Source organism: Pagrus major, chromosome 18 (assembly GCF_040436345.1).
Source record: "Pagrus major chromosome 18, Pma_NU_1.0".
Taxonomy (NCBI): domain Eukaryota; kingdom Metazoa; phylum Chordata; class Actinopteri; order Spariformes; family Sparidae; genus Pagrus; species Pagrus major.
Genome location: NC_133232.1, coordinates 23161591 through 23179479, shown reverse-complemented (window position 1 = coordinate 23179479; position 17889 = coordinate 23161591). Strand labels below are relative to the sequence as shown.

At 42.1% G+C, this 17889-nt stretch overlaps 1 protein-coding gene across 2 annotated transcripts in view; it reads left to right on the top strand.

Moving 5' to 3' along the window:
* The window catches only part of atrx (ATRX chromatin remodeler), a 32567-nt gene extending 15565 nt beyond the window's left edge, over positions 1-17002 (top strand). For both annotated transcript variants that reach the window (XM_073486706.1, XM_073486705.1), the window contains exons 29-34: positions 58-249; positions 9711-9860; positions 11783-11899; positions 12331-12426; positions 12505-12633; positions 15365-17002. In XM_073486706.1, coding sequence (XP_073342807.1) covers positions 58-249; positions 9711-9860; positions 11783-11899; positions 12331-12426; positions 12505-12633; positions 15365-15568 — 888 coding nt within the window. In that variant the 3' untranslated portion in view covers positions 15569-17002. The remainder of the gene's footprint in view (positions 1-57; positions 250-9710; positions 9861-11782; positions 11900-12330; positions 12427-12504; positions 12634-15364) is intronic.
* The last annotated feature ends 887 nt before the right edge of the window (positions 17003-17889 follow it).

Below are 17889 nucleotides of genomic sequence, written 5' to 3'. Positions count from 1 at the left end.
TTTGACAGGTCATGAGTTGATTCAAATTATTAAACTTATTTCATTTTCTTCCTTCAGGGTACAATGGAGGAGAAGATTTATGACCGGCAGGTTACCAAACAGTCTCTGTCATTCCGGGTGGTGGACCAGCAGCAGATTGAGAGGCACTTTACAACGAACGAGCTGGCCGAGCTCTACACCTTTGAGCCGGACATGCTGGATGATCCTTCAGAGAAGAAGAGCAAGAAAGCCACGCCCTTGCTCCCTAAGGTAACCATGCATATACTTTGATTGTTCTAATATGCTTCTACGATGGATCAAGTATATTTTTGTAAACTCAGTTTTGAATAAATCATAGGTGTTATTGGGATTTGACAAACCATTGACAGAGATTTCATGGTTTTCTTTTGACTGATCCTCAAAGGAAATGAGGAAAAGCAGCCTGAAACCAATTAACAGTAGTGCAATAGTCTTTCTTTCCTTCAACAAACATGGCACAGAATGCCATTTTAAATGCCAAGCTTGTTTTTCCAAACATGCACAAGTAGTATGTTCGTCCTTTTGAAGTTTAGCACTTCAGTGATAAACTGTTATTGAGACTCTGTTCCAGCTTGTATCCTGCTTGGCCTTTCCGGGATCTTTCTGTTTCTTCTCATTTCCTTTCATAATCATGAGCTTGCCTCTTCTCTCCTTAATGCAGGTGCTCTGTCACTATTTGGGCCCCCTGGGGTTTAATAAGAACACACAGCCCTTACATGGGCCATCCAACCCCGCACAGCTGCACAGATTTGTCTGTTTACTGCTATTTACTAAATAGTCTTCTCATTGCAACACTGCTGCTGCCCAGCTATAAACCTGCACTCCTTTTTTCTTTTTTATTCGTTCCTTCTCTGCGGATCTTTGATTTACTCCCATCCTTTCCCACTCCTTCCCTTTTTGCAGGCTCTGGGTTTATTCAGATCATCTTAAGTGGTTTTAACTCTTTGTTTTGGTTTGACCTGGGTTACTCTGCAGATATCTGTAAACAGAATGGATAAAAGAAACACTGTATATCCAACTCGCTTGCTCTTTGACCGGACAGTCGAGAGGCTTTTTTAGTGCACCTTAATGGAAAATCTGTTTTCCATTTACACTGCCGAAAGATCTTTCTCGCTATTCCCTTCATGGGTATTAACAGGTAGGAGCACTGCATGAGTCCACTCAGCCGGCAGCTGATATCATTGCTCTCACCTTCCATATTCCTCTAAACTGGGAGTGGTGGACTGGACTTACATTGCAGCAGAGCACAGTTGGAGATTTGAAGAGGAAAGATGTGTTCATTGAGCCGCAGCCTGTTAGATGTGTATGATCTTTAACGAGCCCAGTGACATTTATGTGACACAGTATTAAAGACGGAGAGGCTGACAAGCTCTTTAACAAGCCGACCTGTTTTGGCCAGGGGGTTAACTGTGATGTGGCAGCAGGACTTGCAGTATTATGGAAGGAATTTGCCGTCTGGAATGATGTGAAGATGAGTCAGACGCCCTCCATCAGTTTGAGCCAACATCGCTCTGCACAGAAGGAGAGAGTGATTCGAGCCACGGCACAGGGAGTTTTGTACTTATTCTCCTCAACTCTTTATGCAGGGAAGTGCTGTATTCTCAGCCAGAGAGGGTATAGGGTTTAAAATGTGGGTCACACAGGCCACAGAGGCACTGGTTATTTCAGTTGAAAGCGAAACTTTGGCGATTTTTACCAGATTTGTATCATTACAATGTGGGTAGTGGATGCAAATGAACTGTAGTAAACTCCCACCCATGTTGCCTATGCCCAGACCTCTGCTGCCCATTTACAGCACAATTTTGACATGTTTCACGTAAAAGGCTGTTGTAGCAGTGGCGCAGTGCATTCTAGTTGTTGTAGGTTTTCTACCTTTTGAGCAAAAGGGAATACCTTAGCCCCTTTCCTCTGATTTCTCTGGTAATATCAAAAATATTTGCGTCTTTCTACTGAATAAACAGTCCATGTGATTTTTAAAAAAACCTTTACTTTTACCTTTACCTTTTCTCTGCTATCACTCCCACAAACCTCCCCCTCCTCATTAATCCTTCTTTCGGTCCTCTACCTGCTTAAATCCTGCATTGGTTGTTTCTGCACCACCCTCACTTCCTATCCTACTTTTATTTACACTTTCTTCCCCTTTGTCCTGACTGATGTCCTCACTCTCTTTCCCATCCACAACTACCCCACCCTGCCTTTTACCTGCCATCATCGCGACCATCTGTTGCCCTGACTCGCCACTCTGCCTCCGAATGTTCAAAGCGAGCTCAGTAAAGTTGTTTTTCTTCTTCTCCCTCTGGCCTACCCTGCATGATGAAGGGTCATTATTTAAAACCCTCTCTTAAAGATGTCTCTCCGCTCTTCAGGGAAACTAATTGGAGACAAAGGAAGCAGGCGCACTTCCTCCTAATGACAAAGAAGGTCCTCGCAGCCCAGACATGAGTTTTTGACTCCCCACCCACCCATCCTGAGACACCCTCACCTATTTCCTGTTCATCACACTCGTCTCTTCAGTCAAACATGCGAACACATGTACAATAGGACTTAAACGTGGTAGTTTTTTTCTCTACAACTCTGCAGTATTCTCTGCAAATGTTGCAGCATTGTACTCTGTCGGTCAAGCTAGCAGGCTGTGGGCGTACCTCACTATATGTGCTCTCAGCAGGTGATGGCTGCAGTGGTCATTAGGCTCTGTCAGGTACACTGAAAGGCTGTGGGGAGGCTGCACTTGAGCCACAGTAGACCGGAGCAGACTGGAGCAATAAGCCACACCATGCTTGTCTCATTAGGGGTAGGAAGTCACTTTGACCTTTAAGAAAAATTCCCCCTTGAATACTCTGTAAGCATTATATATCATCAGTCAGTGATGTTCTGTGGCTTACAGCAGATATTTTGTGATGAAAGTTTTGTAATGAGTTTTTGGGTGTAGTCACCCTCATCTTGCTCCGTCTACATCGACTTGGGTAAGTGGTTTCTCATACTTCCCAGAATGCTTTTTGCCAGCCTTCAGGAAACATGCCTGAGCTTGTTGCAGTGCAGGTGGAGAAACACTAATGATAGTAACAGCAACAGACTGAGTTATTGCAGGTGAGAAAAAGCGAGAGCCATGGCCTACATTTGCTGCATTTTTGGTCTGTTGAGACTACTGTCTGTGGAGATATTGATGCATTTTGAGATGAATCTCTGCATGGTTATTGAACTTCAACAACATGCAATAAGATGGTTGATTAAAGAAGCTCTTTAATGATTAGCTAGGCTGTGATATTACACTACGTGCAGGAAAAGGTCAAACACACCACCAGATAACAAAAGCCTAGAAATGCACAGAGCTCTGACTGTGGCTTTTTTTAAAAAATGGCCTCAATTTAGCTTGAAGGTATTAAGGCGCCAGTATACTCCCTCAGAAGTTCTATATAATGATCGAACACCTTCTGAGACCCCCTCTCCGACGTCAGATTTGTATAATTTTTCATCATCAGACGTCCAACCAAGGCTGCATAATAAATCTAAATATTATCAAAAGCACATCATGGCTAAGTGTCCAAATCACAGGAGCTGCATTTTTTTTTTTGATAATGGTAAAATGTGTCACAACAAACTATTTTAAATGAAGCACTGTGGTGCTACAGAGATTCCCTGGCCTATGAATTATACAGTCCAGACCTAAGGGAACATGTTTGTTTTGGTTCAGCATTTTTAAAATATTGTTCAGTAAAAAAATAGAATAGAAATTACCACTGGCACTAAAATCGTGACTGATATTTCAGTCTCTGTTAAAATAGTAACAATATGGTTACACTGATTTCATGCTATAAATGGCAAGCTGCACTTCTCTCTCAAGCTTTATTGTTTCTTATTTCTTCCTCTCTCACTATAAATACCTTCTAGAAGAGACTGCCTAAAAATGAGCATCATTACCCCAGCGTTTGAGCAATATCACCTCTATGTGACGTCAGGCTTTTCACCCCACCCTCCAGCATGTCCATTGGGATAAACTATTAACACTTTTGATTTCCGACATTGTTAAAGAACATATCTTACAAACCACATCTTTTCCTGAGGATAAACCCGTTCCTTAGTAAAACCAAGCAAGCTGGCATCTATAAGCCAGTCCAGTTGGTAGACTGTGGGGATCAGCCCTTTGTATCGAATTTGAACTAAACAACATTTCTCCACTTCCCCACTCTGTGATCAACTACCACAACTAGTGCACAGCTTGCCTCTCACTTCAGATTTATTCATAAGCCATTTTTTGAGTTGTTTCCTGCTTGGTGAATCCCTCTTGACCTGCCTGTCCAGCTCCAGCTGCCTGGCCCTTGTGGCAAGCTTTCGTAGAAATACCCCCCGTGCCCCTACTGCTGTTGGCTGAGGCTTATATTTATTATTATGGGAATGAGGTACGTTTATTGTCTTTGTTTAGCCCTTTGTGACACGTGTAATTTTGTTTCTTTGTTAATTGACTGACAGCTAGATAAACCCTTTGACTTGTGCAAGCACCGGAGGGTGTAAAGACAACGTGGTCCTGAGGGCAGGGATGGCCTCCTGATGTCAGGCACAGCGCCCGTAGTTAAGTGCGTTTCTGCAGAGAAACTGTTTAGAGCAGCCCAGTAGGGTTATGTGTATCACTTGCGTGCAGCTGGAGGAGAGAAGAGAGTTTTGACTGGCTATGTTTAGCTATTACAAATATCTCAGCCACTCGCATTCCTGCTGTCGGGATTCTGCCTTGGCCCCCTCTGTTGCTGTAGTTAATGCACCTGTGCGTCAAAAGCAGTTTCTGGCAGACACACCACCTTTGAATACATTCAGAAACTCCTGGACTACTTGAGAAATTAGCAAAATTTGTGAGGATCCCTGTAACTTTCACACTTGTGTTGGTCTGTTTTCCCTTCCCATCTTTCCTGCTTCTGCACATTTAATTCCTCCTGTGTGGCTATTCTCTGTTAAGTAGAGGTTAATTATAATGGCAATGACAGAAATAAAATCAAACATTGACTGTGGGAGCATGGTTAAAGCATTCTCGACACAATAAGTGGTCGTTTAGGTGCAGGAAATTGGGTTAACATGGTTGAGAATGTTCTCAGCTCGAGAAAGTATCTGATAGCGCAGCCAAAAATCCTGCTTGTATAGAACTCAGAGCTATTAATGCAAGAGGGTGTTTAATTGCATCAGACCTTTTACAGTTAAGCGCCACCTAAAGTCTATTGGTAAAGTACGTGTTGGTGCCTGTGCCAAGTTGTAAAGTCTACATGAGGCCCACTTACGTCGACTCCCAGTTTTTCATCTTTCTGATGTGAGAGCTGCCGAGTTCAAAAACTGCTTTACATCATTTATGGACTGCTGGCAGGTTAGCCAGTTTCATAATACATACATGTACAAGAATTTGGCTTAAAGTGGGCATAAATTGTTCTCTCAATGGAAAGAATGGAAAGGGTTTCATACAGTGGTAAATGTCAGGCATGTTGGATGCCTTGAGTGATTAGTGTACCAATTCTTACTCAAGCTTTTTTTTTCTCTCTGCTGACCCTTCGCTTTGTTTAGCAGTCAGCTGAAGCCAAGACTTCCAGCTTAGAGCTTGTTTTACATTAGCAGCACATTTGCAGACCCTTTGTTGAATAAAAGGCACAGAAGTGCTGTTTAGAATCAAGACAGCAGATTATCAGGCTCTCATTAAGACTGAATCTGCTGAGATTCTGTGGTCCAAAGCAGGGTGGTCCAATCCTGTTTCTGTTCCCAAAACTGAAACTTAATGGTGGGCTGTGGGCCAAAAGAAAGCAGCTGCTTGATTGAATCTTAGGATGCAAAAGAAGAAGAATCTTTACTTTATCTCATACAGTCATACATTGTGGTCAACAAACATAAAGACCAACTCCAGATCAAGGTTCCAGAAAGAGCGGAAGTGAGCCGGCTCGGTCTCTAGTCTCTAGTGCGCCTGCTCTATAGGCCCCACAAAGCAAAAGATTCAGGTAATTTTATACCCAGGAGGTGAAGCTTTTTTAGCTTCATGTGTCGCTGAGCAGCTTTCATAGGAATAAATGGTACTCAACACTGTATCCAGGTTTGAATGTAATGGCCTTGCTCCAGATCTAAGCCAGTACCTTGGTCAAGGGCACTGACCTAATATATGTGTGTTTAATGGTCGGGGAAACGGGAGCAAACTCTGAACAGAAGGGCAACGGTGCTAACCACTGCGTCATCGGCTAGAAAGTGAAGTGGAATGATCCCAAGTTTCCTAAATTGACTGACTTTCCACGCAAATTGTCTCTCTGCCTGACATGCTCAGATTATGAAAAATAATAATTAGGGAGCCATTTGAGAAACATTTGGTGGCCTCATGGTGGGCCAATTTTGGTTCATAGGCCCTACTTTATGCAGCCCTGGTCTAAAGTCTGGAGCTTATCCTCCGACAAGGACAGACACCTCCATTATTACATCTGAACAAACACACACGCTATGATGCCAAATGCCCAAATTCCTTCCTAAATGTCACCCTGCCCCACACATTTTTCTCTCGGAGGACGAAAAAAAAGTTGAGTGGGGTAATTTACCTCTTTCTCTCTGAGCATCTGCCCACCCAGCGTCACTGGCTTTCTCTCTTCCCTCTGCAGTAAAGCAATAGGCTTTACCATACACTCCATAAGGATGACAATAGCCCAGGTCCATTTACCTACAATGATTAGTGCCGGCTCAGGACACAGAAACACACGCACGAACACACACACACCAGACACACACACACACACACACACACACACACACACACACACACACACACACAGAGCTCAACAGGATTGGAGATGGACCGGACCACCTCAGAGCCATTGCTGGTGGGGATTACTTGGGTAACCCAGAATGCACTGGGTTCCGTTGGGAGTGTTAGTACTGTCATCTGACCTGCAGCTCCACCGACCTGTTTCCCAGTTGACAGTCAGAAGTGCTCCTCTTACATGCGTTTGAATAAAAATTACACACACTTTCTACATGCTCCACAGATTTTTTAAACTTAAATAGTTAACTGTGATAAACTACAACATTAACAGGGAAATGAAAACAAATTCCCAAGTCTGGACTTGTTGTTTAGCAGGGATTTATCAGATGCGGTTAGCAACCTTTTTCACTGTATGACAGTTTCTGTTTATGCCAGCAAACAGGCAAGAAGCTGCCAGCTCTTGTTGTGGTCTTGCGCCTGTTGGCTGTAGCTGTAACTGACTTAAAAATAATCCAGCTCAGTCTGCTTGATTAGGAATCCACTGCAGGTTGTGCAAAAGTATTGCAGGAATTAGTTTGACATTTTCAAACAATGGTAACTTCTGATTCAGTGATGCAAAAGTCTGGTTTTGTTGGTTTTTGTGTCGTAGTTAGGGTTGCACAATATGTGCATGCGCAATAGGTTGAAAACATGGCTAACCTAGTCTGTTGCAGGCCACATTGCGGGTGTTGTGATGGCTCAAAAACTGACATCCATAGGAGGGTATGGTCTCATTTTGAAATGGAGAGTCTGCAAACTAACTGTGTTAAGATCCACTTAAATTAGACGCTGTTTGAGCCGAGATGATTTAATCCCCCATTTTTGACTGGCAGGAGTTTGGAGGGTAATCGAATGACGTTCAAGTAAGTCACAAAGGTTGACCTTAAAAGTGAAATAAGTAACTTTGAAAATTTTGACCAGCGACTAGACGAGGTGCTGATTGTGGAAATACACACATTAAAAAAGCAAAATAGAGCTAATGAAGCCATCTGGTGAAGATTTTTGTGTTTTTTCATATTGCAATACGTATGACGAGAAAAAGAACAGTGATGAAAATGTGTTCATGGATCATCTTTTATAGGAAACTGTTAGTGACAAACCAACTTGCCCAAATTAACATCTGAGTGGACACTGGGCAATCCTCATCGTCACTACCGGGTCAGGTTTGGGCTTTGTCATACCCTGTAGTCATAACCATGTTACATCTATACCACTGCCAATGTAAGTGCCTGTGCTGGCATCTTCTATGGCCTTTATTTGACCGTGTGCTCACCTATTTTGGCAGAACAAACCACAGTGGATGCCTTTTATCTGAGTCAGGCCAACAAGCTCTTCTGTGCTTTTATGTCCTAATTAGAGAGCAAAGCAGCGGTCGAATTGCTGGCTGTGCCGCTGCTTCAAAATGTCTGGTTGTTCAGGGGTGGCCTGGTTTTGTCCTGATTAAGTGTGATGGCTGGGAAACATAAACATGTGTCATTGAGGAGCACAATCAGGTCCAGGGCCCAAGTGCTGGAGGTTGATGGGTGTGAAACTTGGTGGCTCTGTCTGCTCCTACCTGTTTCAGCCACCTTATCTGTCACTGTCTGCATTTGTTAGGCCTAAAAATAGGTTCTTGTGCAGTTTTCTTGCAGCGCACTTCTCCCCCCACCCGTCTTAGGGATCCAGTTTCACTCCATCTGGTCTGGTGTTTATTTTCTGTTTATTCAATACAGATCTGCAATCACTGCTTAATTTCATAGTTTGGTCTTTCTGTTTTTGTCTGTTTCTGTCCGCCTTAATACCAGTGACATCTATGATTAATTTTGTTTGCAACCTCACACTCATTGTCGGTGTTCAAAGTGAGGCAGGGGAGAAGAGCAGAGCCCCCCTGTGAATTGGCCCGTGTGGAGACTAATGATGCAACTTCTGCATGACGTTGTTTCCAGATCGCAGAGTTCCAGTTTAATGTAAAGCGAAGTCGAGACAAAGAAAAGCAAACGTGCTGCAGAGAGAGTAATTTAAACCATGTTTGTGTGAGCAGAGCCTGGCCCAGCTCTCTTAATTTTACTCAGGTATTGTTTTCAATAACAATGTAGTCATGGAAACCAGAGTCCTAAAAAAACAACAACCCTTTTATCATTTATTTATGTTTGTTAGATTTTTTACACGTTTTTTTAATCCTTTTACAGGCACATCCAAGTTTTTCTTTCTTCTTAAATCCGAGTGTTAGAAGAACTTAGATCTTAGGTCAGTTGACTTGTTTTTATCGTTTGCTGCAGCAACAATGCAGGTGCACACGTGCTAACTGGTGCAGCCTTTTTCTGATATGAATACAAAACTGCTAACTGCAGGCCAGATAAAGTACCCCATCATTCTTAAAAACATGCAAATATCTCATTTCTGTGCAGATCTCCTGTCGCTGAGGTTGTTTTGTGAAGGCAGACAAACCATTACACTCAATGTTAGTGTTACATGTTGCATTAGTGAGTGACGTTCTCAGCTGACAGAACATTTTATGAAGAAACACATTGTTTTGATTCAGCAAGGATCTACCTATGTTCATGAGTGTTCTTGCTTCTTGCTTTGCAGTGTGTGTGAAACCTTTTTTATCAAGGATGTGCTCACAGTTTTAAGTCTCTTACTACAACAACAACAACGACGAGGTGCTAATATGAACAGTAAAAAAGGTTTTTCTGTTTAAAATGTTTTATTTATACCACAGAATTCATACGTTCAGTAGTTTAGTAAATAAACGTCTTAGTCTTCGTGGATTATCCATATGTAAATAAGAACCAACCCAATGATTTACATTAGTTGCAGCCCTAATATCTGCTGTCAGTCTGAATATACAGTAATCTCTATTACTCAGGTGGCCTCCTTCACCTCTTCCAGAGCCTCCTCCCCTTCCAATGTTGGCTTTTATACCACTGTGACGCTCTGTATCTTTTTGTCATCTTCCCTGTTGTAGGATCCCTTCCTGGCTGAGATGCTGCAGAACAATAAGGACCAGATCGCATGTTACCATGAACATGACTCTTTGTTGGACCACAAGGAGGAGGAAGCCCTGAGCGAGGAGGATCGCAAGGCTGCCTGGGCCGAGTATGAAGCAGAGAAAAAGGTAAGCAAGGAGGAAAAAAGCGCACACAACGCATGCATACCCACCAGTTCCAAGAACACGCACTTAGGCCTTGCATCCATCATTCTCCAAATCATTGACATCAAAGTGCAAGGTGAGTTAAGAGAGGCCCCCCTTTTTTTGTGAGGATGTGTGAGTTAGTGTTGGATCTGTACAATCCTTTCATCACTCAGACTAAGCAGATGACAGCCCCCTCTCCCCTCCCCAGTGATGTGATTGTCATTTTGGCCCACCATCAGGCGAGTGACCTGCTGTACAAATCACTGAGAGGTTGTCCAAGCAGTGTCAGTGCTACTTACTATAAGTGCGTAGGTCCACAGAGGGTTAGGAACTCCTCCTCTGTCTGTCTTACGCTTTTCTCTCTCCCCGTTGTGCCCTCCTCTTTCCTCTCTTTCTTGTGGGACAAATCAATGGGCAATTAGCGTGGTTTATTTGGAGAAGTGTATTTGGAAGGGTTGATGTCCTAAGAGAGCAGGAGCAGGTCTCCTCTCCCCCCTGTGTAATCCTAGATTCTAATTCACTCTAATGATTATTTTTCCAACACACTCTCCCTCCTCTGCCCTCTGTGTGCCTTTAAGCGGCTTTTCCCTCAGAGCTCCCCTGCTTTTCAAGAGAACAGAGGGTTCCCAGTCGCAGGAAAAACAGTGGTGCTGAAGTTGAATGTGAGGATTTCATTTCTGCAATCTGTCATACACTAAAGATGCACAAGTAGGCACTTTCAGCCACGAGAGGCTGTTCAGTATCATGTTGTATACTCAGAGCTTTGTAAGGGAAACAACTGGAAGGTAACCTGGCCTCTGCTAATGTCTTCACAACTTAAGGGTTGGCCGGTGGTGGCCAGGAAAAGCTATGTGTATGAATATCAGATTTGCAACTCAGGAAATGGGAAAAACTAAGAGAACATGATCAGGCGCCCAAAACCAAACTGAACCCAGGAGCCCTCGGTCTCACTGGGATTACTTCAGCTCGGTGCAGAGCTCAGAGAGGCTCATGTCATAAATTTAGATTTCAGACGCTGACTTTTGGAAAGTCTAGTCTAGAATCTGTGTCTGTCTGTCTGAAGATGTATGAAGTCTGCAGAACATCTGAGGAGGCAGTCGAAGTCCAAGAGTGGCTGCTTGTTAACAGCAGACCCAAAAAGTGAAGAGTGTGTTGTGGTTTTGCAGTTGTTTTGAGGTTTTGTACTGTTTAGGCCTGCACACCTGTCTATGACCAGGTCCAAAGACCCCCACTCGCCCCTAACACACACACACACACACACACACACACACACACACACACACAGACACACACCCACACCCCTACATACCGGATGGCCAGATTACAGGGCACGGGAAAACCATCTGCAGCAGGGGCTCAATTACACACAAACATCGGCATCCTGCTGGCCTTTACTGGGACAAGACTGTTTACTTCAGGTCACACACACGCACACACACACGAGGAGCCAGCTGATGTCAGGCAACTTGTTCTGCCTGCCGAGTGTAACAGGTTCTATGTGTGAAGAATTGAAAGGTTTATTGTCTGAACATTCAGTGATCTGTGGTCTCCGGTCACAGCGATGGCACCCCATTATCCCGTGGTTGCTCTTAACACAAGAGCTGTTGATTAATCAATTAGAGCTGTCGATTAATCAATTTGACGATCGCAAGAAAATTAGTTGCCAGCTATTTTGATAATCGATGGATGGTGTAATTTTTTAAGCCAGGATGTTACCAAAAAAAAAAAAGGCTGTTTCGAGCTTTTTGAAATGAGGCAAATTCAAGATGTGACTTTTGGCTCTGGGAAATTGATTACTCGATTAATCAATAATGAAAGTAATCATTAGCCAGCCTAAATTATGTTTACGAACCCTGCTCTTCTGTTGGATGCCTCCTCACTTTCACCCCTCTTTTATCATTCAGGGTCTGTCCATGAGGACAAACTACCAGTCATCATACGCCCAGATGGACATGGGCTCCACCAGCTACTTCTCCTACAATGTGGCGGCTTTGGCCTCCATGACCAACCAGCAGCTGGAGGTAAGTAATGAGCTCCACATGCCACTCTCCTGCCTCTCACTCCTCCTCCTCCTCCCCCCTCACTCTCTTCCCCCCACGGCATGGCGCCCCACATTCCTCAGACCCCACTGCTAATTGTGACAACAGTCTAGTAGCCAACGTGCCCAGCTCTGCCCCGCTCCTCCACCCGACAGTTCGTAATACTTCATGTCTGGGGCAGCAGCTATTTATACACAATGGCACATCTGACTGAGGGAAAGGACAGAAGGTGCAAGAGTCAGCTTGTGTTTGCCAATAAGTCAAATGAGTGTAAAAATACTGTGTGGCATTTGACAAATGCTGTTGTTGCAGCTGTGTCTTTGAATGACTCTCATAAACTTGTAATAGTGATTCAATAACTCATTTCTTGTTTTCATTGTTTCCTGTTTTCCATCTCCTTTATTTGTGTTCAGGACCTTGTAAACCAGGGACGACAGAAAGTCATAGAAGCAACAAATGCATTGAAGACTTTGTCACGGGAGACACTGGAGGATACTATCGCCAGAGTGGTGAGTGTCTAAAGTAGTGACGTAGTATTGTCAATGGTCGAGGTCAGTATGTGTAAGCTCTCCCCTTTCTCCCCACAGTGGAAGGATAACCCATCATTCACAGAGAGTCAGGTCCAGTCGATGGCTCTGGGTCGACAGGCCAGCGTGGAGCTGGAGCTCAAGCGCAGGGAAGTTGTGTACAGGGAAGTCCTCACCAGCCAGCAGACGGTAAGATCTGCTCTCTGAACAAGAGCTGAAACGCAAGATCTGCTGTCAGCTTTTAACTAGCTATTTTAAAAAAAACAGATTGTAGCAGGTAGAACTTATCATATCAGATAAAACCTTATTGACAAAAACAGTTATCACAATATGTTTCGCTGGCAGTATTTTATTGATTACACTTAAAAGGTATGTGTATACATGAGTAACTGTAATTGAATGATCATTAATAATGTGAATATCATGACCAAGCAGGTTGAAGCATTTGTTAATTTGCTCTTTAAAAACAATTTGGTTAGAAATGTGTATAACTTGACCAAGAAAGAGCAATTATTGATTCATATTACACAAACTAGGGCTGGGCAATCTATCCATATTACATTGTTACTGTGATATGAAACTATATATCGTCTTTGGTGTTAGATGTTGTTATGTCATGATATGGCATAAGTGTTGCCTTTCCCTATTTTAAAGACTGTCCCACTTATTCTAATACTTGCCTTTACCCACTTAGTCATTTTATCCACATTACAGATAATTATTTATCAAAAATTCCATTGTGTTAATATTTTGTGAAGGTACCGATCGTCATCCAGCATTTCAGCTCATTGTGAGTCTTAACTGCGTTTTGCTGTCATTTACTGTCACACTAGTTTCTCTTCTCCGCTGTGTGTCTACTGCGGCCATACACCTCACACACAGTGGAGGTATGTCTGGTTAGGTTTGTGGGCACGGCTCCTCACACAGAGCAGAGCGGACTGAAGCAGGTGAAGAGTAGAAAAGATAACTCGAGTTGATGACGACTTACTACGTCATGTCTCGTTACGTCCGTTTCTATTTTATTTGGAGTTTGGAGACGTTAAAGACGTTGACTATGTCAAAGCACTTTTTCAGTTTAAAGCAACATAATGTAGAAATTGACATTTTGTGCTATTTGGTGCCCCCCACAGTCTCTGAGTGCAACACCACTGTGGTAAATACAAATCCCAGCTCTGTAACAAGTTGTTATGATGTAATGAGTTTTGTTTGTAGTTAGCACCTACACTACATCTGACACTGTTATTTGTTGAAAACTTGTATCTTGAAGTAAGCATGTATGTAACACTGTGATCCTGCCCTCTCACTGAGGTCACACGGTGCAGAAACAAGTAATGGGGGGGCGGAGTGACTCAGACAGAGACACCATTCACACTATTACAAGACACTGTACCATCAAAATGATTTTGAAGCTGTTAGGTAGCTGCAGGTAAAAAAAGTGCCATAATGTTGCTTTAAAATGTGGCTCCAAAGAAATGAATGTTTTTCCATAGATGGATATAGCCTACGATTTGTTTTCTCTACACAACAGTCAGGTTCAGGTGAGAGTGAGGCTTTGATGTTACCTGACTACATTACCCAGGAGGTTAGAGAGGAAGAGAGGGCGAGAGCAGGTGAGAGGTTGACAGGTAGTTAAGAATATATAGTTGTAATGCCAAGTCAGTTACTGTTTTGGCCACATTCAGTGCAGTAGACTCCAGAAAGATTTCACATAAATAAACAGTGTAAAATGTTTATTTACGTCATAAATACTCTGTTTGCTTTAATTATTGTCAGGTTATATGTCATCCTCTAGCTGCATACAGTATGTTTGTGTGCGACTGTCGAAAAGAAAGACGAGGATGGAGAGGAGGAAGAACCAGATGAGAAACTAGATAGTGAAGATTGTTACTGTACAGTTACTGTTTAGCTGAGGGGGGAAGAACATTTCATTAAGAGAAAGCTGTAGCGTCATATATACACTTAACATTTGCCAGCCAGAGTTCTGGGGCGAAGTCTGGTTAATGACCAGCTGCATGTTACTGTGAGTTTTACAGTAACCAGGTCAATGCAGTGTGTGTAAAATGTAATTTCTTAATTTTCTGCCTAAATAACCTGTTTTTCTGTGCATAGTGTTTCCACTCTTGTATTTAAGTAAATTAGTGAGGCAAAACATTCAAATTAAATGAGTTTTCTTTTTCAATAGTAATATACAAAAGAAAAAGTAAGATGCGTCTCTTAAATGAACAACTAATTGGTTTTCTTTTTTGAAAAATCAACATTTTTATTGCTTAAATTGTGATATCTGTCACTGCGATATTTTAAATGTAACTATATTGTTGTTAGAGCAGCAACATTAAAGGTGCAATATGTAAGAATTCAAGTTTAAAACATTCAAGAATGAATTAAAATGATCAACAAAATGCAAATAAGTTAGTTATGACGTTATTTCAAAGACATTGATGTATTGTGATCTTGAGATATCTCATGAAGTTAGCAGGTTAACCAGTCAGCCCCAGTCCGTCCTTTTTCATAATACCTCTCCTGGCTCTCAGTCCGGACTGCTAGCTGCATGGCTAACTGATCTAGCTGGCTAACGGCAGCCACGGTTAGCTGCATTTGGCGCTTACTCTGATGGTATGCTGCACCCTATTTGTTTTGAGTTTGAGAGGCAGCCAGTTCTTACATATTGCATCTTTTAATATTTACAACAGCAAAATCACTATAAACTCAATAATATTTCAGTGGAAACGGACCTAAACTGTCAATAAAAGTGAAGTTTAGAAAGAACAAACACCACAGACATCAGTCGAGCTACCCAAGGAATTGTTTTACCCCTCGTATACTGTTTTCTTGTCTATTCTCTTCATGTGCTTTGAAAATAACAACTATAGTAGTAATTTTATTGTTTTTTTTAACTGTTTCGCCATCTGTGTTTTCCCAGCTGATGATGTTCGTGCAGAAGCTGATCACCAACAGGAAGGTGCAGGAGCAGCAGCTGGCCATGGCTAACCAGGCCAGCTACCTGAACCAGCTGGTGCAGAACAGCATGCTGGGAGGCAACCAGCTCAGCCAGATGGACCTGCTGGGACTTTACCAGCAGCTCCACGGCCTGGGTAAAAATCCCGGGCCCTCCAAGGGCCTGTAGGTCAGAGGGACTCTCCCTCAACCCCCACTCAGCTAGCCGGCTCCCAGTGGCCCAGTCCGAGCGAGGTCCAGTTTTCTGTAACAAACGTGCTGTGAGACCGCTCTGAGCTCAAAGCGAACTGGTGCACCAATCAGAGGGTGGAGTAGTTTTGAGACTAGGCTGCGGTCCACTGGGGCCTCAAGTGGGATAGACTCTCAGTACTTTATTCTGTAGTTCACTGAGAGAAGGTGGATATAATGTATAAATGACTGTGTGAAAGGAGTCCATTAGGAGTTTCAACAGTAAAAAAAATGTATATACCGCCTTAATGTTATTCAAGTTCTATATCTTCATTTTTCATGTATTTAAAGACAAAAAGGTTCTACCCCCAATGCTTTTAAGCATTGTATTGTTCTCCCCTTAAAAGAGGGTTTCCTCATTATTTAAACTCAGTTTTTTATACTGTTTTAAATGCCGAACTAAACCAGAGTGGGACCAGTGTCGTTGGTGACAGGGCTCTATGATGTAAAGCTCTACATGATTTTAAGCCCCAGTAGATTCCTTCACCAATATCTAGCAAAGCAGACAGCTGATGGTGCTGCGACGTCCTGCTCTTTTTGGGAGATGGAAGAAATTGATAAGTAGACAAAAACAGAAAGAAAAAAAAAAAAAGTTAAAAAATATGGCCTTATATTCATTTCCTAAAAAAAAGCTCTGTAAAGTTCTGAGATTTGAGATTTGTTGAGAATCTTTTGTATTATGCTCTTAAGTGTTTACATTAGTTGTCGCTGAACATGGTAATGGAATGCTTGTGTTGTTCAAAACTGCCTGCCGGTTCCTAGGACCTTTTTGTAACATCTTTCTCATCGTCACGTGTTGTCTAGCATAGCACTGTGCGTCCTGTTCATTGTTTATGTTCCACTTGTGTTGATCCCAAGCTTTGGGTGAGTGACTGGGTCTCACAAAGCACAACCACATCAGCCGGGTGTCACAGGGCCCAAAGCCTTTCCCTTTGCTCGTCTGTCAAAGTTTGAAATGTGTGTTTCATGCTGGATTTGATCGAGTAAAGAGTGGAAATGTTATAATCAGTCTGGCTGATCTGTGTTTTCTACTTTGTGAGAAATGCCTTCTGGACACTGTAGTCTCACCAGGCAGGCCCCCCCAGACTACCTGTATTCTAATTTGGCACATTTTTTGCTTCTAATGCTTAAACTGGTGTAGCTGTTAAACATGAGCAATATGTACATTTCTCATGAAGAGATGCCTGTTGTCTCTAGTTTGCTCCTGTGTTTGCACAAGGTGTATTTCATAAATGTAGAGAAACTTTTTGGCCCTCCTCTAAGAATGTTCTTACGTTAGCAAATACACCAACATGTTTTGCCATGAATCTGATCTGCTATTATCTTGATAAGTATTTAATATAACATTTAATAAAGTGACCAAAAGGATGAGCAACTCCTGTGTTTGAGTCATTTGTTTTTCAGGACTGAAATCATTTACAGAGCATTCCTTTGCACTGACTGAATTTATAAACGGGGATGTTTGTAGAAGATCAGCTCCTTTTGGCCACCTTCTTATTTTTGTAGGTTTTAGACAAAATGAGTATTGTACACATGCATACTAACATATTTGAAGCCTGACCGATGTTGAATGCTTTGTGGCTTTGTGCCAAAACTGATGTTTGAGAGTCTAAAAAATCTGTAAACAAAAGTATTTTGAGGGCATTTTTATACCTTTTATTACACATTTGACAGATACATTTTTGCAGAGAGATGCAACAAACCTCCTTACCTGAACCAGAGATGCTGTGGTTCATGGTCAGTGCCTAAAACCTCTGGGCCTCAGAACATGGACTCAAGCAAGTAAATGTTAACTTAAATTTGGTTATTAAAGAATTGTGACCAAGATGTGTCCTGAGTAGGAAATTAGGACTTCAAATTCAACTCTCTGAAGAACTAATTATACAACATGGTTTAGAAATGATCTCATATATTTGGTATTTTTGGAATGCAGCACAGGCCTACACAAAGTAAAAGTAAAGATATTGTGTTAAAATAATACTTTGATAAAAGTGAAACCCGCCCATACGGGTAGTACACGAGTAAAAGTCTTAAAGTCTCCAATATTAAATGTAAATAAGTTTCCAGATAAAAGTAAAAGTAAATTACACATATATTTACATGTATGTGTATACTGTACATGTGTTGACCAATTATCGGATCTGATATTTAGCTTTTCCTGATTATTGTAGTTTGTGTTTTCTTTCATTTGATTGCTGATAAAATAAAATAAATGTATCTGTAAAGTAACTAGTAACTAAAGTTATCAAAGAAATGTAATTC